Here is a 27,553-nt window from a genome sequence, read left to right on the forward strand (position 1 = left end):
AAAAGTTAAAATTCATCATTGTAAGTTGGGGAAGTCATTCGTCAGAAAATTTTAGTGGATTTCCGTTTCTGTCCTCCATTTAAAAATGCTTGAAGCCTACTGAAATAATTGTGAGAACTGTGCTACCTTTGCCCACAAAACCCATTTCCATTGCTGTTTTGGTGTGAATTATCAGTGTTTATTCTTTTGCCCATCTTGCTGATGTCACTATGAGTCCCCCCAGAGGGGTCCTGAAGACTAAATATGGAGGCACATTTCTTGGGACCCTTATCTCAGTGAGCCCCCTCATGTCATTATTGCTGGAGGGCTCCTCTTCCATCTTTTTGCTGCAGGAAAACTTTCTCAATGGGAGGAATCTCTGCAGCTCCGACCAGCCTACTTCCCTCCTCTTGTGCTCCATCTTAAAGATGGCTGTCTGTGTTCTCATTGCAGAGCTCCTCTGACAGTGAGTCAATCCTGACCATCCTCCAGGTCCTCAGCGAGCTGCTTTCTGCTGGTGAGTAGGCCCGTACCCTGGTCCCCTCCTGTGGTGGATGTGGGAACATGTCAACTTGGAGCTCTCCTAGAACCTTTGTGGCTGGGAATAGAATATGGAGGTTTGCTTTAGCCCAGGTTTCCTGGAAGAGACAATCTCCAGGCCTTTTTCTTTTGTCCCTGAGGTGCATAAGACTTGGAGTAAAATGGCTGGATTGTGCTTTAGGTTTTTAGTCTTGTTACCACCCTTACTTAGGAGAAAATTAGACTCTGAGCTGGTCATTCTCTGGTTTCTCATCTATGGAGCCAAGGACCTCCAAGGGACCGTGCCCACCATTTGCCATTCCTCAGAGCCCTAACCCTCAACATTCTAGCAATTTCTTCCCTCTGCTCCCTTCCACCCTGGTCCATTTAGAGGGCCAGGTACTACTAGCAGCTACCTTACATATGTGAAATGGGCACAGGAATATGAGGCAGAACTGGACTTGGAAGTGTGTTATGCCATTAAAGCTTGAGAAGTAAGATGACAGAGGTGACTACATCTGAATCAACTAAGCTAACTGGGGCAAGCCTCAAGTTCCTGCTGAGGATCCTGCACAATACCGCTTCTTGGACATTCCAACATTCACTCCATTTTCATTTCTACGTAGAGTAGCCACATTGCATTAGAAAATGTATTAACACCAAATAGGCAAAACCCAGATTAGTGACATTCCGAAGCCACAGAGCCTGGAGGTTTTAGTTTCAGGAGGAAGGGTCCATTCACACAGTTTTTCCATAGGCTGTGCTGCCCTCCACTGGCAGGGTGGCTTCCCTGTACCTTGTTGAGTGAGTTCTCTGTTGGTGCTATTTGCCTTTCAGGTTCATGTTTTCTTCAATTTGTCCTGAGGTAAATAGAAGTCTTTGAATGAAACCCTGGGGTTCTCCTTCTGATATAGGGCAAGATAACCTCTCCTGTGTAGAGTATGTGCTTTTCACGAAGATGAACAGGGGGTATTCTTTGCTGAAAATGTCCCCCTTGTTGGCCACCTTTGGTTAGGTCAGCCTTGCCCAGCTCATGGGGAATCACCCAGGCCTCCTTCAAATTGACACATTATCGCTACTTCTTTGAGTTTGTCCTGAGGCAAAGTGGGGGAAGGTCCCTGCTCACACTATTCTTAGGTAGAGAAACCAATACCTCATCCTAGCTCTAGACTCTCTTCTGAACTCTCTAGGTAGGATTTAAATGTTTGTTCTTCAAGGGATTACTCTAGCTGTTTCCATGTTTTACTTCCATCAGTTACTGAAGTCAACCCAAAAAATCATTATGCCATCAGTAAAATGCTTCCAGAGAAGCCACCATCCCAACTCCTATTAGAGATGACTCAAATACACAGCAGAGGGATACTGATATTCCTTCTTCTTGTAATATATGATTCTACATGAGCTGGTATGCATATTTATATGCACATACACACATGTATCCACGTGCACTGAAGCTTTTGACAGGTGCTCAGGGAGAAACATTCTAGGCTCCAGTTTTCATAACTACTGCAGATGAATATAACTAGGTTCATAAACATTCCATTATTTTGTCATTTTAAAACCTTCCCTCCTTACCAGATGGCCAAACTTTATCATAGAGTGCTTTAAGAGCTACACTATCTTGGTTTCTGACATGAAGTGAACCAGTCCTTGCTCTATCTCTAGCTGCAAGGCCTGTCTTCTGACTTATCTGTAACTCAGCTTTCCTCCATTTCCCCCTCAGGCACAGACCGGAGGATTCACTACATGATCAGCAAGGGCGGCAGCGAAGCCCTGTTGCAGACGCTGGTGGACACAGCTAGGACAGCTTCCCCAGACTATGGCATCCTCTTGCCACTCTTCCGGCTGCTGGCCAAAGTTGGCCTAAGAGGTACCCACATTCCCAAATCCAAGAATTGTCTGAAAGACACTCTGGGGGTTGTTATCATGAGAGTGGTTTGGGGAGCACTTGTGGGAAAGCACATAGAGGAAGCAAGAGGTCCTGGTTTCTTTGATGGTGATGTTAGGATCAGCCCTATAGGAGAGGAAATTTTGTTGACCATGATGTCAGCTCATCCAAGATATAGTGCTTAGGACAGAGCATGGCCTATGTGGGGCATAAGTCATATGAATGAAAGAGGTGAGATACTGTAAGGTAGTTTTCAATCATCTTAAAAAGAAATGGAACATTTGTACAAATTGCATCTTAATGGAAGTCCACTGTGTTAGTCATATAGAAGTTTATGACTTTCCTAGTTGAAGGGGAGCAGGAGCCTGGAGTCCTGTCCACTTATGCTCCATCCCCACTTCTCTTCTCCCATGGAATACCCTAAAACTCTTCCCCCAAGGCATGTACTTCTTCAAGCACAGTTTAAAATATAGACACTCAGGATTCATGCGAACATACTTGTCAAAACATTTAAGTGCCAATTATGGGCAGTCACACCAGAGAAGCTTGGTTCCTCTGAAAGGTGGACCCTTGATGTCCAAGGATTCAAGTGGCTCCAATGCCACTCTTCCCTTTCAATGTTTGGATTCTCTGCTTTGAGTCCTGTTAATTTTCCACTAATAATGATAGAAATAGGTATCAATCAGCACAGCCTGAGTGTGACCCAGACAAAACCAATGCAATTCATTCATTGAATATTCAACAAATATTTGCAGTGGGTCTCCTAGGACTGGGCATTTTTCAAGGCACTGGAAACACTATGGTGACCAAGATAGATAAGGGCCTACCTTTTTTTGGGTTTATATTCAAGTGGTCATAGGCAGAAAGTAAACACATGGTTAACTATATGATAGAATATTATGATGAGTGCTGTAAGAGCAAGAAAGGATGGCAGCAATTTTCAAGTTATTAACCTCGATATTACTGTTGTAATGATTATGATGCCACAGTTTCTGCCATCAACTGGTTATTGTCTTTGACATTGATAATGAACTTGTCAAGGACTGACCTGAACAAAAGATAGGTGAGGTTGACTTTTTTTTTTTTTGATGAAGGGAATGGGTCATACTCGTTCAGTCACAATCCCTTTGCTGGTGTCCCTTGGTCCAGAGACAAATATTAAAGTAATGACCTATCTGCAAAAATAATTGCCTGATTATTTAGAGCAGGGGTTCTTAACCTTTTTTGTTCCATGGATCCCTTTGCCAGTCAGGTGAAAAAACCATAGACTCCTTACTAAGTCCACATTATACTGTGTATTATTTAATGAATATATCACACTGCACCAACACATCCCCACAAGAATAATGCTTTTTTGAATTTCAATTCAAGCTCATGGATCCCTTGTTAAGAACCCCTGATTTAGAGCAACAATTTAAACAAACTAGAAGGAAACAATGATTTTCTGAAAAATGTTTTGACTTTTCATTATGAAATTTTCTATCATATAGAAAGGAAGAGACTAATGACCTATCACTTAGATCTAACCATCATAGCTTTTTGTCATATCTGCTTCATGACATATATATTTTTATATATAAATTTTATATATAAAGAGAATTACAGATAGCATTTTGCTCCTAAATACATTAGAGTGAATTTCCTTGAAAAGAGAGACATTTTCCTCCACAACACCATCCTCACAAATCTCACAAAATTAACAATAAATGCTTGATTTAGACTCATTCCATTTTCTCCAAATGTTCCAAAGAAGTCTTTTACAGATATGTTCAATGCAGAATCCAAACAGGCCCACATATTGCATTTAAATGTCATGTCACTTAAGTCTTCTTGATTCTAAAGGAAATTAGAATGTCTTAAGGGAAAAAAATTGTACCCAACTGAATGGTAGCTCATATACAAGGACAACCAGAAACCTTAGATATAGGGGCGTGAGTCCTGCAACTGAAGCCTTTGTGTAAGTATTACTTGACCATATATAAATCCTGAATTAGCTCTTCTGAGGCATCACATTTCAATAGGGACATCCTTAGCAGCATTTTCTACTAGATCTTAAAAGTCTCTTTGGCTATCATTATCCTGCTCTCTTGTGCTCTTCCCTTCCTCCATGCATTGTAGAATCTTGAGAATTCATGTCAAAAGCAACTCAGAAGGATTGATTTGTGTTCTTAGATAAAAAGTTTGGACAGAAGGCACTGGAATTGGAAGCACTTGATGTGACATTGATTCTGGCCAGGAAAAACCTATCCCACAGCCAGAACCTCCTGCATTGCCTCTGGGTGCTGCGTGTGTTTGCCTCCAGTGGTAAGTGACACTTTTGGGACTGTCTGGGGTGGCTATCTGAACTGAACTGGGATGTCTGGAAGCAATTTGGGGATCTGACTGGAAGGAGAGTATGGGAGGAAGACAAAGATGGTCCCAACCAATTAAATGTACTACGAGGAACCTTAGGATCCAGAGGCTGTGAAAGTGAAATGTTATTCCTGCATCTTCCCCTCAGTCTGGTAGAACTATTGAATCTTCTCTTGGAGATAGTATTCAACATTCTTTGTCCCTGGAAACCAAACATTATAGCATTCTAGGCCTCTTTATTAGTACTACAAGTTAAAAAAGAACAATGGCTGGAGATGGGGAAGAGTCTATTTTGTCCTTCTCCTATTCAATGAATTGTGCTATATTCTTTGCACCTGTCAAGAATGACCCTCACATACGACTCTCCCCACTCTGTCCATGAAGTTACTTTGCTACATCCATTGCAATCTCCTTTACCAAATTTTACCTCATGCTCCTTCTCAAAATAGTCCTTCAGATAACTACAGAATACTTCATGGCCCATGGGATGATAATCATTTGCCATCTCCTGATTTGGATCATTTCTAATTATCATGATAATACTCTATTTATATCTACCATTTTATAGCTGAGAAGTAAAAATGGAGCTGAGAAGAAGTGAAATAATTGCTTGAATTCTTACAGTAAATAAGTGTTGTGATCTGGATCTCAAATACAGAAATTTCTAGCTCTAAAGCCTGTATAATTCTACTCTCTATATGGAAACACTTTTAAAATTAATAGGTTAGATGTTTTCTTGTCTCACATGTATTGAATACAGACTTTCATTTCTCTATTCCAATCCTCTTCCTATGGAAAGAAAACAGAATTATTTAGATGTAATGCTCAGTAGAGGAAAGAACATAGGCTTAAAACCTGAAAGACCTGGGATTGACTTTGATTCCCTTTCTAATGAACTGTGTAATATGGGTTCTTGAATCTGTCTGAACCCCAATTTCCTTCTTTGTAAAATTACAGTGGTAATGAAACTCACTGACTCAGTAGTTGGAATAAATAAGATAATGTTCATGGACATGCTTGGCATGCAGGAATTGCTCAGTGTCAGTTTCCCTTCCTACCCGTACTCCTTTCCCTCTGTTCCTTGAAATAATGAGACTACACTTATGTGGAGTATTTAGGTGACTTTTTCTTTTACAACTATTCTATGAATAGTAAAAATAACCTGAGTTTTATGGTTTACTTCCATTAATAACCATAGAGGGCCCACAAAGTGAAAGTCTTTCTGGGAAATAACAAGATAGATCCCATATTCACAGACAGAGCCTCAACAACCCCAGGTTATATATTGACCAGGAAGCAGAATGTGTTTGCAAGAGGTTGAATGCACAGGTACAAGCCCATTTCTAATAAAGGAAAAGCTGACTTTGTGTAAAGGACAGCTCTCATTAATGATTAGCCAGAAGGTATGTCACCTCTGGTAGGAGCTTGCTGGCAGCACAAGATTTGAAGTATCTCATTTTGGTTTCCTAAGGAATACTTAGGTTGAATAATTTGCCTTCTTTATTATATATAATGGTTATAGAGATCTAGAAAAATTCTTTCAAACTGGAGCTCTGAGAAATGTTGGCATTTGTCTGTGGCGTGAGGAAATGGGCATTTGGCTCATATTCTAAGACTACATTTATTGTACCAACTAACTGTTTCATAATATATGTAAGAAATTATACAGCCACTTTCTATACATTGACTTCACTGATGAGAGGCAAACACAGTTCAAGATGCCTGTGAATTGCTGCCTCTTGAGTGAATAGTTAGGCACTGTTGAATGCTCTAGCAAGTTTTCTATTCAACTCCTCTCTGCAGAACAGGTCTGTGGCAGCCAATGAATTCCCTTTGGCAGCTCTCAGATGGTGAGTGGGGATGTTAATAGAGCTGCCAACCTTGTATATGTACATACAGAGAGACCCAACCTTCAGCAAGCATCCGACAAGGACAAACTCAGTGAGGAATTATTGTTTATCCTCTCCCAACTCCAAGTCTAGAGACTTCCATGTTAGAATCAGTGCTTCTAAAACTACCCCCTCCCTAACTATACTAATACTGGAATTTTGCTGAATTATTTACCAAGAATTTGCTCCAGCATATTCTCCCAATTTAGAAGTAAGGACAGAATTAATAGCCACAAGAGTGGAAGATTGATGGCTAGGACAAGGATGCCAAATCCCTGAATTTTGATCCAGGTAATTACTGCCCGTGCTAGCCTCAGGAGGGACACATGCACAGAGGATGTTCCAGGAATGTGAACTTTTTCTGATAGCTAAGACATTGGCCCCAGTTTTTACTTGGTGAATTGTACTTGGATGAAACATGTTAGAGCCTCCAGATTTCCATTTATCTACATTTTCTGAGGCTTGGAGCAAGCCAGTAAAAGCCACCCCTGTTCTTTGTTTTTTATTTCTCTGTTGCCCCCTTGTTCTCACTCATATTTACAGAAACAAGACTGGCCCAAAATATAAGGCATTCCTAGGTCTCTGTTTTACCACACAAATGCAGTGGAGGAAAGAGAGAGGAGAGTCACACAATGGAAGATAACTTTAACCTTCCCTTCTCCCATCGAAAGTTTTGCCCCCTGCTAAAGTAGCTATTTTTGCCCTGTGGATTTCTTTTGACATAACTAAAGTTATTCCTATAGGAGATGAGTGGGGTGGAGTATTGGGGGTATTGCAGAGAAACTAGGGTATCCTTAGAGGTGAGAGTGACATCCAGAGGTTTTGTGTCTAAAATGTTTATCCTCAGCCACTGGGATGACCAGACACTCCCTTGAGTTTCTTTCTATTATTTGAATCTATGACTATGTTTATAAAAGCCATCCAGTTGGGCAAAAAGGCAAAATTGCCTGGGATAATTACCACAAACAGGATAAATTGATTAGTCTTTTGACACTTAGAAGGATGGTGGCATAGTCAAGTCATTGCCTCAGTCATGGGAGATCAAAGTATAAAGGCTATGGGGGAACCTGAACTAGGGATGGAAAAGAAAGGGAGCTATCTTTTTTGTTTGCCTTTTAAAGTCTTAAAGGAGTCAATCCAAGTTGTACTGAACCTTATCCCATCCGATTTTAACATTTCTTCATTGGGCAGTTTTCCAAATGGCAAAACATGCCTAAGAAAATCTCTTGTAAGATACTGGCAGTGTGTGTTAATTGGTGTATGCACATGCACATGCGTGTGTATCTCATGGGAAGTTGGTGGTGGGTAAAATGGGCACAACCTGAATCGAAGTCATTGCTAGAAACTCAAAGACCTATTGTAACAAAAAGTCTTTTGCTTAGTAATTGTCCTGCCTACTTTGATTAAGAATACAAAGGAGAAGTTACAATGTGGTCTTCAGGGAAAAACTATGTATGTCATGGCTTGGACCCTCTCTGAGAAGATAGTACGAGGAGACAGAGTGACTGTGCAAGGAAGATGATGGGCCTCTACTTCCCGTTATGCCCCTTCTGTAGTGCTGAAAAGAGCTTGGTTCAGGTTGTTCAGTAATGGCTGTGTTTTTGTCTTTTGCAGTCACCACAGGAGCCATGCTAGGGATTAATGGAGCAATGGAGCTGCTTTTCAAGGTCATCACCCCTTATACCCGGAAAGGCACCCAAACAATCAGGTACGGAGCGTGGTCCGTACCATGGTACTTTTGGCTCTTTGTGATTGATGGCCTCATATAGTTCCTCGTGGTGCTTCCGGTTCAGTTAGGCAGAAGCTTCCCCCTTGGAGATATGTTACAATGACTTTATTCCCTCTCATCTCACATCCCTCCCACCCATGCAGCTTTCGCTCTAATTCTCACAGCAGCCCTGAATGGTTATATCATTACCTTCATTCTCAGATGAGGAACCTGAAATGCATAGAGAGTCTTATCCAAGGTCACTCTGCTAGGAAATGGCAGAATTAGGATTTGAATCCTGATCTTTCAGACTCAAAAGCCCATGCTTTTTGCCTGAAACTTTAGGTAGCTTTTGTATACACAGCCAATGTACCATAAATTAGTATGATCCTCAAAGGACCATCCAGAAATGATGGGGAAAGGTGATGTACTTAGGGCCTCTAAAGAGTCAGCGAGTTAAATTTTTGATATGAGAACTGGACCTTATAATAGTCCATCATGGTTGCGTGCTGGTCTTGAGATGTCCTTTTTATGACTGGAAAATGAAACTCAGCCTATTCTTTCTTCCTGTGCTTGCTGGAGTAGAGTGAATCACAAAGTTAAAAAGGGAGATGGTCAGACACAAAGACTTTAGAGATATTAGGAACCATTAAGATCCATCATTTATGGGAGTGACTCAGCGAGGACCTTGAAAGAATATTAGAAGAAATGCAGCCAATTTCCAAGATATATGGGGTCATTTAGAAGTAGCATTTCCATGCCCAGCCATGATATTTTCTGCATCCAAGTATCAATCTTAGGCTCATGTTCCACCTGATTATTTTTCCCTTGGGTTGTCACAGTAATGCCATTATCATCTATTCTCACCTGCAGCTCTCTACACCAATACTTCCCAGAGTGAAATACATTGTATCTCAGTAAAAAAAAGATTTCCTCATCAAATGAATCAGGAAATCCTGGATTAAACAGAGTTAAATATAAGTGTCTTCAGTGTAAGATACCTCCGAACATGTGTAAAGTCAACACACATTGAGAATATCCCATTTGGGCATGTAGTATACCCTGTTCCAAAACTGATTCAGACAGGGAACTGATTTTTTTTTTTTCAGAGACCATCTGTTCTACCTATTTCATTTTGGGAAAAACTCATGTATGGTGCAAATACGTTGCAAATTGGAACCTAAGTAGATTCTATTAATACCAGGGGATACTTACCTCGTAGGTATAAAACTTCAGAATTACAAACTCTGGAACACAAAAAATGAACTTTCCTTATTTTTCTATAATTGTACTTTATTTCTGTTTTAAAGCTCCATGTATGTCAGATAATGAAAAATATACATCAGTGTCTTGCAAGGAAATTGAGTCAAGTTAGTGATTTTTGGGCCCATTCAGGGTTTTTATTCTTCTCCTCTTCTTGCTGAGGTTACATCTAAGTTCAAGAGCTTATGGGAGTGCTAAAGTGTTACCAGAAGAGCACAGCTTGTCTTCAACTCCCCTGTGTCCATTTGGATATATCACTAATTTTGTCTGACTTTTATGATTGTGTGCAGGCCTTTGCAGCTGATGTGTGCAGTATAAACATGTCCTTTGGTCACCACAAGATTTTTATTTTGCCCCTCCCACAATGCCTCTTCTAATACACAAGCTGTCTCCATTCATCCTTTCAGCAGCTCAGAAACATTTGACTACTTTCTCTATGTTATGTGGAAGTCCACAAGGATGTCTGCTGGGCCCATCCACATAGGAGCCTCAGTCACCTCTCCTTTGCCACTTGGGTTCCAAGTTGTTTGGAGGGCCTTTCTAGGAGACTTGAAGCATTCCTAGCTAACTTTGAGAATCAAGACTGTCGGCCCAGCCCTCCTGAGGTCCCGACTTCTCTATTCAGGCTGAGTTTGGATGGGGAACAGGCAGCAAAGCATAGAAATTCCTTTCTCAGAGATTCACACCAGCAACCAACTTTACTGCTCCCTTCTCCTCTTACAAAGGGAGTTTTAAAGCCATAGATATGATCAAAAAGCCATGGGAAAATGAGAAAGTATAATAACATGAAGGATGCATGGGGTGGGGTGTTTCCAACGAAAAAGGAAACTTTCAGGAACCTCAGACATATTTCAGCATTTCTGGTCTGTTCTGTGAAAGGTGGACAAGATGGTTCCCCTTCCTTAACCAAATGCCAGATTAGAGCCATTGCTCCATAGAAGAGAGGATTTATCCCCAACAATTACAATAGGGCCATCATTGCCATACGTTTATTATGTGCCCTGTGCTGAGCTAAGCTCTTGGCTCACATTATCTCATTTGATCCTCTCCTTAACTCTGTGAGTCAGTTACCACTACTGTCCCCAATTTTTTCAGAAAAAAAAAATTGAAGCTGAGATAATTAAGATGCTGGGATTTAAGTTAAAAAGGTGGAATTTCAATCCTGGCTGATGAATGAATCTCATCTCTTAAACCTACATTGGACTATTGTACACAGCTTATTTCTGGCATTTTACTTTTAAAAACCACCATATATAAGACAGTCATAAGGAGTTTAAAGTTTGTTTAAATTTCAGCTATCATCTAAATGGCTTATACTCATGGAACACTTGGAACTATTTGCTTAATGATAGGAGACTCTTGCTCCTCAATTGAATGGCTGCTTCCTCTCAAAGGTTAAATGTTTATTCCCTGTGATTTTGAATCCTTTTTGAGAACTGCCTTGATTTCTGTCTTACTCCCATCCTTAACAACAAGATACTGACAAAGTTGTTGAAATGAGAAAACCTCTTCCTAGGAGATTCCTTAGCTAGTCTTTTAACCTCTCTTACCTGAAGGTTTGCATTTCCCAGAGTGTGACTATCAAGTCCTACCTTCTAGGTTTGTTGTGGGCACTAAGAAAAAATGTGCAAAAGTTTTGTAAATAATGAAGTGCTATAATATTCTTCATTGTTATTAATGCAAATATTGGATAACTGGCTGCCTGATTCCAGTCAGCTAGCAGAGGCTAGGGAAGAATATAGAGATGGGAAATTTCTGCAACCTTCTCCCATGAACTCCACCCTCAAAATAGTAACTAGGGAGTGCCTAAATGAATTGTACTCAGCTCGATTTGGATGCCAGAACCTCTGGGCTTGAAGGGGTCTTCCAGGAAGGGACTGAGGTGGTGACATGCCAGGGGACATGGATAGCCCCACCATGTATCATCCTCTTAGTGCTAACGAGCTATAGGAGAATTATTCCAGGATGCCTTTGCAGGAGCAGATGCCTAGCATTGTGTCACTGTGACTCCTCCCTCCTGTGAAGAAGACACCTGCCTTACTTCTCTTGCATGATCCTAAAATTAGTCGTGCAGCTGTCCTGCACCGGAGCCCTGTCTCCAGATAGTACTCAGGAAAAGATTTATGACAAAAGCACCAACCACATACCTTTTAGAGGGAAGCGACATGTAGAGGAATGCCACTAACCTTCTGTGGACCTGTATAAGCCCTAACCCTCAAGGGAGGCTATTGCAGACTTCCTGTACTTGCAGACACTCCAGCACTTGAGCTGGCTTGCACCTCTTCCTTTCCTTTGTCCCTCATGACTACTACCCTTGTCCAAGTAGCTGTTGTCAGACTTTGATGGCTGTTATAGCCCTCTGGTTGGTCTTCTTGGCCTTCAAAGCAATCGAGAATGTGCCCCAACTTCCCTTTTCAGCCTTATCCCTCGTTTGCCTTTCATCTCTTTCCAGCCAACTCTCTCTGAATGGGCCAGGCCCTATCTTGCCCCAGGTCTTGGCTCATGTGTTTCCCTCCCTTTGGAATGGCACTGCTGCCTTATTGAATGTAGAAATTCTAACCCTTCTCAGGACCCATCTGATGCTACCTGCTCCCTCTCACTTTTCACTGGATTCCAATGAGAAGAGATCTCCTCTCCTCAATACTTCACTAACACTTTATTAATGCTTTCCTTTAACATACATCATGTTTAACTCTTTACTGCACTGGCCTGTGTGTCTTCCCTCACCTCTAAATCTAAACTTCCTAAAGTAGACATTGGATTATATTTTCTTGCTCTTCTCTATAGGACCAAACCAGTTCCTGGTTTAACTCACTTAAAAAAGAAATACTTTAATTAAACCTTCTTTGCATGTGCAAATTACAGTAAATAAAAACCTGCATTTACTAAACATACACAACACCAGGCACTTCATACTTATTTGCTTAGATTTCCTTGATCCCAAGCTGGCTCCATGTGTGGGATTCCACCATGTCTCAACCTGCCTGGAAGATGATGTGGCAGGCCTACCAAGAACTCTATTTGCGTGAGAGACTGAAACCTAAGAGTGAGCCAGCATCCATCAGCTTGAAGGAGAACAAATTCTCACTCACTGGAGGGAAGGAAAAACTTGTTGTCTTTTGTCTCTTAGAGTTGTCTGGGGAGCTGACAGAGATTGGCAGAGAGGAAAGATCTGAATTTGAAGGGATGTGGGGGGCAGCATTCACATAAAACTTTGCCTTCTATCTGAGATAGGCTTCCAGTATTTGGTCTGATAATTGATTCAGCTGGGGGTTTAGAATTTCTGGGGAAGCTTTTTATAGAAATAGGGAGGAGGATATAATACTGAGCCAAAATGTGCTAGCTCTTGCTAGTTTGTTCTTCTGTGGACAAGCTTGTTTGTTTATCTCTACCAAAGCTACCTTTGAGCTGTCCAATCTCACTAAGGAGGAAAATTTATTGAGGCCAAGATGGATTGCTTGTCTGTGACTCATCTTGTGACCTTAGAAAAACTTGGGTTCACTCCATGTCTCAACACGTTTTGCTAATGTCCTTTTTGCTTATTTCCAGAATGGGCTGAGGGTTCTGGTAAAAATAGCGGCCGTTTCCACTGGCCTTCCACTTCACTATTTCCAAAGCATGGCCACACCTCCTCTGATCCCACTGGATCCTCATTTCATAATATTTAACCCAATTTCAGAAGCTGGTTTATCAGCTGTCATCAGCAGTTTCATCATGGCTTGCCTAGTTCAGAAACATGAGTCAATTAGAAACTAATTGGGTCTTCCTGGTAGAGGCTGATCCTTGAACTTGATTTTATTTCCTGACTGTTGCAACCACACTTTGAAGGAAGTCTCAGGACTGCCCACAGGCTGAGAGGTTTCCTTTATCCCTCAACAGACAATATTTTTATTGTCTCTGGAACTTCCCCAAGAACATGGGAAGTCAGGAAGTATGCTGTTCTCACACTCACAGAGGACAGCATCTCCAATATTCCCATCCACTCAGTGTCATTTCAGAGCCCTCAAACTATGATTTATATTCTTAAGGCTCAGGGGTTGCTTGGGCATGGGCTGCTATGGGACTGTGGGGTTCAGAGTCTGTATTCTCTAGAGCACCTGGGCTCAGATACCATAGCCACATGATGAGATGGATGTGTTGGGTCTTCAACAAGCCTCATAAGCAAATTCTTCAGCTTAGTCTCCTGTTGTCTGCCCCAGTGACAAGCTGTGTTTAGAATAGTGTTAGGCAATTTTTCCCTTCCAAGGTCCACTCTTAGGGCACCTCTGGCATTTGAGCTTTGCTTGAGTGCAGGATTACTGGGCAGTGCTTCATTGGCAGCTCTTCATGGTGATTTCATTTTCAATTTATGAGTTGGAAAAAATGTCCTGTTCCTTCTCTCCTTTTCCCCATGTCACTGTCTTTTTCCAAAGTCTGGCCTTCTGGACTTCCCCCAACCATCACACCATTCCACTTTATCTCATCATACTAGCTGACAGATGAATGGACACTCAACCAAACTAATGGGCTCCCTGAGATCATGAACAATTTGATGACCCTCAGCTACTCTTGTCACTGAGACAATGGGAATCTAGGTTACAAGAAACAGATTTTTGTGTTCCTTAAAATAGCTTCTGCATTCCTCCCTGGCCTTTCATAACTCTCCTCCCCTAATGACTTTATGATTTTGGTTGCTCTTCACTGAGCATTAGACTCTGTGGTCTCTAAAGCATGGGCTGTCATTGGGGAAGGGGAGGGAGGTTCGTGGGGTGAGGTCCAGGGAACTTGGATTCAAATACCTTAGAACTAGAACAAAAAATTCCACCACAGTCCCATCAGTGCTGATTTTGGGGCGTGCAGCCTGGGCTCCAATTACTGACAGACTGTTTAGTGCATCTGCAACCTGATACCAAGCCTGTAACTGATGGTGGAATGAATAGTTTCCTACATGTATTAAACCTTGGCAACTAGGTTTATGGATTTAAATCCCTTTCATCTTCTTGAGAAGCTAGTGATCTCTGCCTGATTAAAGCCAGTCATAGATATTCAAGTCATAGGATCTAAAGCTAGAAGTTCCTTAAGAATCTGCTAGTCCAACTAGGTAGTCCAACTTCTACTCCAATTTCTAGGCACTTTTCATACTCTAAGATGCTCTACTACATAATGCACAAACAAAAATGAACCTAAGTAGGACTTTTAACTTTTTTTTTGGCAAAACTCCATGTGCCACGTTCAAAGTTAGGTTCTAGGGATTTGAAAACAACAGAAGGTGGACCTTATTCTCAAGTTGCTGCAGTCTCTGCCAATGATAACAATGCAGTGTGCTAGGAAGGACCTACATTCTGACCCAGGATTGGGCTTGTGAAATGGACCAGCTTCCCACCTGTGGAAATGCTCTTATAATCCCTTAACCCAGAACTACCCTTAGAACTGTGGCACCTGAGGAGGGCCTAGTCTCTAGAGAGCCTTCTTTGAAATGTATGAAGTACTCTTCTGGATTCTGGGATGAGCTGGGACTGGCAGCGTCATCCAGGCAGAGCTCCTCCAGCCCAGACTGAGCCTTGCATGAGTGCCAGTCCCAGTTTCTCTGACTCCCTGCCACCTGGGTGGAGTGGACCAAGTACCTTGAGGATGACCGGCTCTGTAAATCATGCCTATGGGCTTATCCAGGGGTTCTCTGGCCAGTCCCTGATGCAAAAATGACCTGGCTAGAAGATCATTCACACTGGTGTGTTATTTCTTCCTCGGGTTGATAAGATATGGGGCAGCTAGAAGGGTGTTGATATGTTGATTTGGAGTGTGTCGAATTGTTTATGTATATAGACAGGGACTCTAAAAAAGTATTTCCTGGGTCCTGCATATCCTATGGGTAGCCTTACATGTACCACTTCCTCCTGGTGAGCATCCTCTCCAGAGACTCCAATTCCATCTTGCTCTGCTGAAGCTTGTACAGCTCTTAATTCTCCAAGGATTTGTCCCCATTTTCCCTTTAGAGGCAGGAGGTAAATTCTTAGGAACTTTCACTTGGCATGGAAGTTAATCTTCTACCCTAGCCTGGCTCTGAGTGAGGAACTTTTGCAAAGATGTTGTTAACTTCTTGACAATCACAATCTCTTCAGTGCAATTACCCACAAATATATAGGAGAGGGGTTTTGAGGGGCTGGGAAGGGTATGGGTAGACACCATCAGGAGAGATACCTGGCTCCTGCAATCTTCACCCTTTGCTATAAAGGAACCGATATTTATAATAGGCCATAACCAAACTCTTCAAGGATCAATTCCACACTTCACATATCCCCTACTACAAAGCAGTCTTCTCCTGTGGGGCTGTGAGTGGGTACAGCATCTGGGGATATGTTTGTTTAAGAGAGACAAGCCAGCTCAATTAGCTGGGAAGGGACAGGTCAAAAGGAAGTCATTGCATACACATATAGCCATGTAAAGCTAGTTGCTTTTAAGAGTTTAAGCAGAGATTGCAGAATGAAGACAGATTGGAGGCTTTTTGTCTAAGTTCAATTATGGTGCTATTTTAAAATTAGATCTCTATGTGATCATTAATTATATTAACAGAGCTTATGAAAAAAATAGGTAGAGAAAAATAGACTGCCATTTAATAAGAACGAATTATTTCAAATTCACTTTAATATTTTTTCAGATGGTTCACAGTAGGTATTCAATAAGAGCAAGTTAAATGGATGAACACTATTATTTCGGTTTGCCTGAGTTGTACCATTGTGATCATCCATTTATTCATTCCATAACTGTTTATTGGGCAATTATTTTCAGCAGGGATGCACAGGCTAGGAGATGAAAAGATAATAGTCCTTGTGCTCAAAGATCTTACAAATAGATGTACATAATGGCATGTAAACCAATAAGATAAATACTTTAGTGGTGGGATGGTGTTCAAAGGAGGAAAGCCTTGGTCTACTCAGGATTTGGCAGGAAAAACTTAACTGGGAAAGTAGCTTTTGTGCTGAAAATGGATGGAGTTTCCCAGATGTTAAAGCTGAGGCAATGGCAAATACAAAGGCCAAAGAGCACAAAATGTATGTTGAGTTCACATATGGCTGTATTTTGTAAGGGAGTAAAGGAGGGGAGTGCACACAAATTGATTTGGAATACCCTAAAATCTTACTAGACAGTGAAGGAATGGAACTGTATAATTCACAAAGAGAAAATAGAAAAACTGATAAACTCATAAAATATTCACCTATCCATAATCAGAGAAACACATGTTAGATCAAGGCACCAATTTCACAACGTGAGGATTTTGAAAAATGATAAAAAATACTGTTGGTGAAGATTCAATAAAATGGACACTGCTATACACTACTGGGATGTAGGCTGATAAAACTCTCCTGAAAACAATGGGGTGATGTGTATCAAGATTTTTTTCTAAAGTTCTCATTACTTAACCCATTTTTTTTGCCTTTTGAAATCTGTTCTAAAGAATCATTGACAAAGGTGGATGAAGGTTTGTGCACAAAAATATCAATCACAGTGTTATTTATACTTGGAAATACTGTAACCAAAAAATGCTCAATAATAGGGAATGTGTAGTAAAAGTGATATATTTACACATCCCTTGCCATGCAAAAAAGCTTATGATATAATACTGACTAGAAAAGCAAGGATCAAACTTTAGTAATATTCTCAACTATGTAAAAAATATGCATATGACTTGTGCTTCAGGCCAAGCTGAAAAAACTGGGACCAGATTAATCTTTCCACCTGAAAAAAACAAATCATAGGTAAAACATATAAAATAACATTTTAAATGCTACTGGCAACAAAAAGACAACAACAACAAAAGGCAACAAAAGACAGTGCTCTTAAGAAATGGGTCCTTCCATGTCATAGCCAGGCCCTGAGCCTCAACAGACTTACAACTCCTACACTCTGGTTTATTGGACTTACCCCACTCAGCTAACATGGAGGTGAAGAAGGTCAACCACCACACCAGGGAGCCAAGAGTGCCTACAACTGAAAGCAGGAGAATTGCATCCAGCATCCATGTGGAATCCAAGCCCCCTCTTGATATAATGTGGAGTGGACACAACCATTCTAAGGTCCACAGGATGGAGGAATAGAGTATGGATTAGAGTGGACTTACTGACAGTCTATTCATGAACTATTGCGATTAGTAATTGAAGAAATTGTGGCATTGGTGTGGAGAAAGTGGCCATGGTGGCTGCTGGGGGTAGGGAGTGGGAGGAAGAGATGTGATGTGGGGGCATTTTTGGGGGTTGGAGTTGTCCTGGGTGGTGCTGCAGGGACAGATACAAGACATTGTATGTCCTCCCATGGCCCACTGGCTGGACTGTGGGATAGTGTGTGCTATGGTGTGGACCATTGACCATGAGGTGCAGTGGTGCTCAGAGATGTATTCACAAGTGCAATGAATGTCTCATGGTGATGGAGAAGGTTGTTGTTATGGGGGGAGGAGTAGGGTGAGGGGGGTGGGGGGTATATGGGGACCTCATATTTTTTGAATGTAACATTAAAAAAATAAAGACAAAACAAAACAAAAACAAAACAAAAAAAAAAGAAATGAGTCCTTAAATTGTCTCAGTTTACTGCCTTGAGAGAGTTTCCAGTATGCAGCATGGTGATGGTCAATTAAAGGGCAAAGATTGCCATGTTGAATAAAAAAGCAACACCCAACTATATGCTACATACATACTTCTCTTTTGCATTTATCTTATTGGTTTATATACTTTAAACATAAACATACAACTAGGTTAAAAGTAGAAGGATGGAAGAGATTTTCCAAGATAATACTGATCAAAATAAGGTCAGAGTGGTTATATTAATATCAGATAAAGTAGATTTCAGAACACAGCACATTAGCAGGGATAGTGAAGATCATTTCATAATGATAAAGATGTCAGTGTAGCAAGAAGATGTACAAATCCTAAATGTTTATGTACATAATAACAGAGTTCAATATAAATGAAGTAAAAACTGACAGAACTTTGAGTACAATTAGACATGTTCATAGTTATAGATGAATATTTTAATAATCCTTTCATAATAATTGATATAATTAAAGAGAAAATCAGTAATAATATAGAAGACTAACAACACTGTCAACCACTGCGACCTAATTGATATCTGTAGACCATTCTATCTATCAGTAGTAGAATATACATTCTTTCCAAGTGCACTTGGCACATATTCTAGGCCCTAAAGCCACTCACAATACATTTATAAGAGTTCAGGTCATGCTGAGAACATTCTCTGACCATAGTAGAATTAAATTAGAAATCAATAAGAGAAAGGCCTCTGAAAGTGGCTCAAATATTTGGAAATTAAATAACACACTTCTCAATAAAGCATGCATCAAAGAAGAAATCAAATCAAAAAGAAAAATTAGAAAATATTTTGAAGTGACTGAAAATGAAACACAATGTTAATACATTGTGATCTCTGTGACAGATCTCTGTGATGTTGCATATATGGGGGAAATTTATAGTACTATAGGCATATATTTAAAAGGATAAAGGTAGGCATATCTCTAATTAATGACTTCAGCTTCCACCTTAGGAAATTAGAAAAAGAAGAAGAATAGAAATCAATAAAATAGAAAACGGAAAGAGAAAATCACTTCAATCAAAATCCTTTTCTTTGGGAAGATCAATAAAATTGATAAGCCTCTAGTCAGAAGGAGTAGGAAAAATGAGAAAAGATATGTTAACAATATTAGGAATGAGGGAGGCAAAATTGCTGCAGGTCCTACAGATGTGAAAAGGATAATAATAGTGGATGTTCTAAACAACTTTATGGATTAAATTTGAAAATTTAGATGATATGGAAAAATTCCTTAAAAGCTATCATCTATCAAAGATTACTTGAGATGAGATAGATGAACCAAATAGCATGATATTTATTAAATAAATTGAATGCATAGTTGAAACTATCCCCACAAAGAGAATTCCAGGTTCCTAAGATGTCACTGATGAATTCTACCAATCATATAAATAATAAATTTTTGCAATTCTACAAAAATACTTCCAAAAATTAAAGAAGAGAGAATGCTTCCCAACTTACTCTATGAGGCTAGCATTACTCTGATACTCAAGACAGAGAAAGATGCTACAAAGGAAAAAACTATAGAACAATATCTCTCATGAACATAGATGCAATTATTCTTAATAAAATTTTAGCAAATTGATATCAGAATTGTATAAACGGTTAATGGCAATGAAGGTTTATGCCAGGAATGCAAGATGGGTTCACCATGCAGAAATCATTAAATGTAATTTATCGTATAAATGAACTCAAACAGAATATATGATTATCGTGATAGATATAGACAAAACACCTGACAGAATTCAACATCCATTCTTTTTTTTTTTACAGTTATTTTTTTTTTTACTTAACTAAACACTATTTAAAGATGTGATTGACAGGACTTTGTAGTTTGTTCTAATTGTTTGCTTATTTTAGACTCTTTTTTTTCCAAATTCTACTCAATTTATTCATTTTTTTAAAAGATATTACATTAAAAAAAAATATGAGGTCCCCATTCGCCCCCACCACCCCCACCCCACCACTCCCCCCACAGTAACACTCTCCCCCATCATCATGTCACATCCATTGCGTCTGGTGAGTACATCTCCGGGCATCGCTGCACCCCATGTCCCATGTTCCATGCCATAGCCCACACTTTGCCACGTTCCATCCAGTGGGCCATGGGAGGACATACAACATCCGGCAATTGTCCCTGGGGCACTACCCAGGACAACTCCAAGTCCCGAGAATGCCTCCACATCTTTTCTCTTTCTCCCATTCCCCGCACCCAGCAGCCACCATGGCCACTTTTTCCACATCAATGCCACATTTTCTCGATTATTAACCACAATAGTTCAGGAATAGAATATCATTAAGTCCACTCTGATCCTTACTGTATTCCTCCTTCCTGTGGACCTTGGCTTGGTTGAGTCCATTCCACATCTATGTCAAGAGGGGGTTTAGATTCCACATGGATATTGGATGCAATCCTCCTGCTTTCAGTTGTAGGCACTCTAGGCTCCATGGTGTGGTGATTGACATTCTTCAACTCCATGTTAGCTGAGTGGAGTAAGTCCAATAAATCAGAGTGTAGGAGCTGAAGTCTGTTGAGGCTCAGGGCCTGGCTATCATATTGTCAGTCCAGAGATTCCAATCCCCTAGATATATCTTAAGCCCCAGCACCAACTACAATTCCAGTAAAGTAGCATGAAAGGCTTGTGAAAAGAGATCCCATCTGAGTCCAGCTCCATCATTCAGAAACACCAGCACCAAAGAAGGGCTAACTGGCATGGCAGTGAACCCTCTCTCATGGCCAGAGAACCTGTGGGTCTCTTTAGCCCTCAAAAGGACCAATATCTGGGGTTGTATCTACTTTATCTGTCTCTGAGACTGTGCTCAGGTGTGCATAAGGGCAATCCTTCTGACAACCTCCAGACTCTTTTTTTAGAAACTCATAGCCATATGAACTCATTTGTCTTTTCCATTTCCCCCTTACTTTAGGTCAAACAGCATTTTTAACTCCTGTTATTATATGTAGACAGGGATATTCTGCTGGTCCACGTTGAACTTTTAATTTAAGGTCATTTTCTAGTTACGTCATCAGCTGGTACTTGGTAGTGATCCCTCGGTGCCAGGGAGGCTCATCCCCCGGTGTCATGTCCCATGCTGGGGGGAAGGCATTGCATTTACATGCTGAGTTTGGCTTCAAGACTGGCCACATTTGAGTAACACAGAGGCTGTTAGGAGGGAACTCTTAGGCACAGTGCTGCTCTAGGCCTTGTTCTTATTTCAGGTGTATAGGCTCACAAGCATAGTCATTAGTATCAGGGGCTCACTGTTGGACCCTCATTCCTTCCTGGTCCTTACCATTGCACCTGGGCGACTGCCGCTGTTCCCCTAGGGACCACGCCAGAGCCCCCCCCTGGCCAGTAACCAGCTGTTGTTTTTAATTGTTTCCACTATGAGTATATCCAAACATTTCCATGCACCCTGGACACATGCCCTGTATAACTCCCTGTCAACCATATATCACCTGTCAATAACATCCCATACCAGTATTCCTCCACTGCCATTGTTGAACCACTCTGTGATCCAAAACTTCCTGAAAAATGAAGCCCAATATAATGTCAGGTTCCCTTACTAGTAAAATGGAATATAGTGATGAGTTTAAAGGTTAGATATAGAATACATATTGATTTGGAAAAATTCTACTTCCTATCTTTTTCTTTTCTTTTTTCCTAATTATTGAGCTTGTCTTCACAAGAGCCCTAGATCACAGTAATTCATATATACAATATACAGTACTCTCACACATCCACCATAAAACCTTTTCCCTTCCACAGCAATAATCTTTTAACTTAATCATATCATATTTACTGAAACTGATGTACAGACTCTGAGTCAATAGCTTTCAAACAAGGTGACATCTGTGCTTACATTGTGGTTTATACTTTAGGCTATACAGTTTTCTAAATTTTTTAGTTATTCTAAGTTTTACATTATGGTTTACATTATTAGTCTGTCGTCCTCTATATGTTTTTGGTGTAATATTACATGTTTTATATCCATCCTTGTGTACTCTCACGAAACTCCTCTCTTGCCCCCACATTTACCTTGGTTCCATCCATTCAACATCCATTTTCCCCTCCCCTTGGGGCCCACAGCGACAGCCAATCTCCATTTCCCGAGGAGCCACGTCCAGAGATACTTGCAACAGTGTACAGGGCCTGACTTGCTCAACTGCCCTAATGCCCTGGGAGCCGCCCTTTCTCTTAAGAGATACAGTTCCCTCTATTTGATGGCATTAGTCCTCCCCAGGATGTGGGTCCACCCCCACTCTCACTACTTGGGTCTCTACCCAATGGTACAACCCACCCTGGCAAAATGAGCACTCAGACACTCCCCAGGAGTCCATCCCGCATCAGACCATCCCCTCTGAGCATCCTAAACAGGTAACCCTCCTAATTATATTTTGATACGGTTTTCTCAGCATTTTACTCTCAACCAAGACCTAACAATCTCCTATGTTCATATGTTGCCCCTCCCTCCCCCCAATTTTTTGGGCAATATTACCCATCCATCCATCCCCAGCCCCCCTCAAACCCACAAAGCCTCACCCAAAGGCAACCCCTTGCCCCCATTTTATCTCTTCTTTGTGCTCATACTTACCGCCAACTCATCATAGATTCCACCCCTGCAGACGTCAGCTCACATCCTTCCTCCACCCCCTGATTTCCTGTAAACCTATCTTCCAGTCTCTAGCTCTCTGAGGCAGATTGCTTATTTCATATCATTGAGGTCATGTAGTATTTGTCCTTCAATGCCTGGGTTGCTTCACTCAGCATAAGGTTCTCAAGATTCATCCATGTTATCACGTGTGTTTGTAGTGTATTTGTTCTTAAAGCTGAGTAGTATTCCATTGTATGTATATACCACATTTATTGATCCATTCATCTGTTGATGGGCATTTGGGTTGATTCCAACTTTTGGCGATAGTGAACAATGCTGCTATGAACATTGGTGTGCATATATCAGTTTGTGTCCTTGTTTTCAGTTCTGCTGGGTATATACCCAGCAGTGGTATTGCTGGGTCATATGGCAAATCTATGGTTAGTTTTTTGAGAAACTGCCAAACTGTCCTCCAGAATGGTTGGATCCTTCTGCATTCCCACCCAGCAGTGGATGAGTGTTCCCATTTCTTCACATCCTCTCCAGCATTTGTATTCTTCTGATTTTTTCATAGCTGCCAATCTTATGGGAGTAAGATGGTATCTCATTGTAGTTTTCATTTGCATTTCCCTGATAGCTAGAGATTTGGAGCATTTTTTCATGTGCTTTTTAGCCATTTGTATTTCTTCTTTGGAGAAGTGTCTGTTTAAATCTTTTTCCCATTTTTTAAATGGGTTGTTTATCTTTTTATTTTCAAGATAGGGGAGTTCTTTATATATGTAAGTTATAAGTCTCTTATCAGATATATGGTTGCCAAATATTTTCTCCCATTGTGTAGGCTCCCTTTTTACTTTCTTGACAAACTCCTTTGAGGTGCAGAAGGCTTTAATTTTGAGGAAGTCCCATTTATCTATTTGTTCTTTTGCTGCTCGTGCTTTTGGTGTGATATTCATGAAGCCATTTCCTATTACAAGGTCTTGTAGATGTTTCCCTACACTGCTTTCCAAAGTCTTTATGGTCTTGGCTCTTATATTTAGGTCTTTGATCCATCTTGAGTTGATCTTTGTATAATGTGTGAGATGGTAATCCTCTTTCATTCTTCTACATATGGATATCCAGTTCTCCAGGCACCATTTGTTGAATAGGCCATTCTCTCCCAGTTGAGAGGGTTTGGTGGCTTTATCGAATATTATATGGCTATATATATGAGGTTCTAGATCAGAACTTTCAATTCGATTCCATTGGTCTATGTGTCTCTCCTTATGCCAATACCATGCTGTTCTCACTACTGTAGCTTTGTAGTATGTTTTGAAGTCTGGTAGTGTGATTCCTCCAATTTCGTTTTTCTTTTTCAATATGTCTTTGGCTATTCGGGGCCTCTTTCCTTTCCAAATAAATTTCATAGTTAGTTTTTCTAGTTCCTTAAAAAAGGCTGTGTTGATTTTTATTGGGATTGCATTGAATGTGTAGATCAGTTTTGGTAGGATAGACATCTTAATAATATTTAGTCTTCCTATCCATGAGCAGGGAATATTCTTCCATTTATTTAGGTCTTCTTTGATTTCCTTGAACAGTCTTGTATAGTTCTCAGTGTATAAGTTTTTTACATCTTTAGTTAAATTTATTCCTAAATACTTGATTTTTTAATTTACTATTGTGAATAGTATTTGTTTCTTGATTTCCTCCTGATCTTGTTCATTATCGGTGTACAGAAATGCTACTGATTTTTGCACATTGATCTTATAACCTGCAACTTTACTAAACTCATTTATGAGTTCTAGAAGCTTTGTTGTAGACCTCTCAGGGTTTTCTATGTATAGGATCATGTCATCTGCAAATAATGAAATTTTGACTTCTTCCTTTCCAATTTGAATGCCTTTTATAGCTGGTTCTTGCCTCATTGCTCGAGCAAGTACTTCCAAGACAATGTCAAATAGAAGGGGAGACAGTGGGCATCCTTGTCTTGTTCCTGACTTTAGAGGGAAGGATTTTAGGATTTCTCCATTGTAAACAATGTTTGCTGTAGGTTTTTCATATATACTCTTTATCATGTTCAAAAAATTTCCTTGTATTCCAATCTTTTGGAGTGTTTTTATCAAGAAAGGGTGCTGTATTTTGTCAAATGCTTTTTCTGCATCTATAGATATAATCATGCGATTTTTTTCCTTCAATCTGTTTATATGGTGTATTACATTGATTGATTTTCTTATGTTGAACCATCCTTGCATACCTGGAATGAATCCCACTTGGTCATGGTGTATAATTTGTTTAATGTGTTGTTGAATACGATTAACAAGTATTTTGTTAAGTATTTTTGTGTCTAGGTTCATTAGAGAAATTGGTCTGTAATTTTCCTTTCTTGTGGTGTCTTTGTTTGGCTTTGGTACTAGGGTAATGTTGGCATCATAGAAGGAGTTAGGCAATGTTCCTTCTGTTTCAATTTTTTGGAATGGTTTCAGCAGGATTGGTGTTAGTTCTTTCTGGAATGTTTTGTAGAATTCACCTGTGAGGCCGTCTGGCCCTGGGCTCTTCTTAGTTGGGAGGTTTTTAATGACTGATTCTATCTCTTTACTTGTGATTGGTTTGTTGAGATCATCAATTTCTTCTTTCATCAATATAGGTTGCTTATGTGTTTCTAGGAATTTGTCCATTTCCTCTGAATTGTCATTTTTGTTGGAATATAGTTTTTCAAAGTATCTTTTTATGATAGTCTTTATTTCTGTGGGGTCAGTGGTGATATCTCCTTTCTCATTTCTTATTTTGTGTATTTGCATCTTCTCTCTTTTTTTCTTTGTTAGTCTCACTAAAGGTTTGTCAATTTTATTGATCTTCTCAAAAAACCAGCTCTTGGTCTTGTTTATCTTTTCAAGTGCTTTCTTATTTTCTATTTCATTTAGTTCTTCTCTTATTTTTGTTATTTCCTTTCTTCTTCTTCCTGTTGGATTATTTTGTTGTTTTTTTTCTAATTCCTCCAAAAGTGCAGTTAGTTCTTCAATTTTTGCTCTTTCTTCTTTTTTGATATATGAATTTATAGCTATAAATTTCCCTCTCAGTACTGCTTTTGCTGCATCCCATAAATTTTGGTATGTTGTGTTATCATTATCATTTGTTTCAAGGTAGTCATTGATTTCTTTTGAGATTTCCTCTTTGACCCACTGTTTTTCTAAGAGTGTGCTGTTTAATTTCCAAATCATGGTGTGAAATCTGGCCCCTGGCCCTTGCAGATTTCCAGCTTCACTCCACTGTGGTCAGAGATATTATTTTGTAAGATTTCAATCTTTCTGAATTCATTAAGCCTTTCTTTGTGGCCTAGCATATGGTCTATCTTGGAGAATGATCCATGTGCACTTGAGAAAAATGTATATCCTGCTGTGTTTGGGTGTAATGATCTGTATATGTCTATTAGATCCAGCTCCTCTAATATACTGTTCAAATATTTTGTTTCTTTAATGATTTTCTTTTGAGATGTTCTGTCCAGAGTTGATAGTGGTGTATTAAAATCCCCCACTATAATTGTAGATGCATCTATTCTTTCACTTAGTTTTTCCAGCGTTTGCCTCACATATTTAGAGGCGCCCTTGTTAGGAGCATAAATATTTATGATTGTTTGATCTTCTTGACAGATTGTCCCTTTCACTAATATGTAGTATCCTTCTTTGTCTCTCACAATTGTTTTGCATTTAAAGTCTATTTTGTCTGATATTAATATAGCTACTCCTGCCTTTTTTTGGTTATTGTTTGCTTATAAGATTGTTTTCCAACCATTCACTTTCAGCCTCCATGAGTCTCTGGGTCTAAGATGTGTCTCTTGTAGACAGCATATAGATGGGTCATATTTCCTTATCCAATGTTCCAGTCTGAATCTTTTGATAGGTGAGTTTAATCCATTGACATTCAGTGTTATTACTTTCAAGGAATTATTTATGTTAGCCATATTTTGATTGGACTTGTGTTTGTTATATTTTGTTTGTTTGTTTTTTCCCTTCTTTTTTTATTTTTTTATTTTTATTTTTTAAAGATTTATTTATTTATTTAATCCCCGCTCCCCCCCCCCCCCGGTTGTCTGTTCTCTGTGTCCATTTGCTGCGTCTTGTCTCTTTGTCCACTTCTGTTGTTGTCAGCGGCATGGGAAGTGTGGGCAACGCCATTCCTGGGCAGGCTGCACTTTCTTTCGCGCTGGGTGGCTCTCTTTATGGGGTGCACTCTTTGTGCATGGGGCTGCCCTATGTGGGGGACACCCCTGTGTGGCATGGCACTCCTTGCATGCATCAGCACTGCGCATGGGCCAGCTCCACATGAGTCAAGGAGGCCTGGGGTTTGAACCGCAGACCTCCCATGTGGTAGACAGATGCCGTAACCACTGGGTCAAGTCCGTTTCCCTCCCTTCTCTTTTTGTCTTTTTTGTTGTTCTTACACTCTCCTCCAACTCTGCCTGTCCTGTTTTTTCCTTTCTTCCTGCAGAACTCCCTTTAGAATTTCTTGAAGGGGAGGTTTCTTGTTGGCATACTCTTTCAGTTTCTGTTTATCTGTGAATATTTTGAACTCTCCATAATTTTTGAATGCTAGTTTAGCTGGATAGAGTATTCTTGGTTGGAAATTTTTTTCTTTCAGTACCTTGACTATGTCATACTACTGCCTTCTTGCCTCCATGGTTTCAGATGAGAAATCAGCACTTAATCTTATGGAGTTTCCCTTGTATGTGATGGTTTTCTTTTCTCTTGCTGCTTTTAGAATTTTCTCTTTGTCTTGAGCATTGGATAATTTGACAAGTATATGTCTTGGGGTGGGCCT

General features: G+C 40.1%; 1 protein-coding gene across 1 annotated transcript in view; it reads left to right on the plus strand.

Moving 5' to 3' along the window:
• Positions 1-27,553, plus strand: part of AGBL1 (AGBL carboxypeptidase 1) — a 957,838-nt gene that overhangs the window by 119,084 nt on the left and 811,201 nt on the right. Inside the window, 4 exon segments of the mRNA XM_071212624.1 lie at positions 408-496; positions 2,222-2,368; positions 4,559-4,690; positions 8,242-8,335. Of these exon segments, the coding sequence (XP_071068725.1) occupies positions 408-496; positions 2,222-2,368; positions 4,559-4,690; positions 8,242-8,335 (462 nt within the window).

This window comes from Dasypus novemcinctus, chromosome 3 (assembly GCF_030445035.2).
Source record: "Dasypus novemcinctus isolate mDasNov1 chromosome 3, mDasNov1.1.hap2, whole genome shotgun sequence".
NCBI classification, from domain to species: Eukaryota; Metazoa; Chordata; class Mammalia; order Cingulata; family Dasypodidae; genus Dasypus; species Dasypus novemcinctus.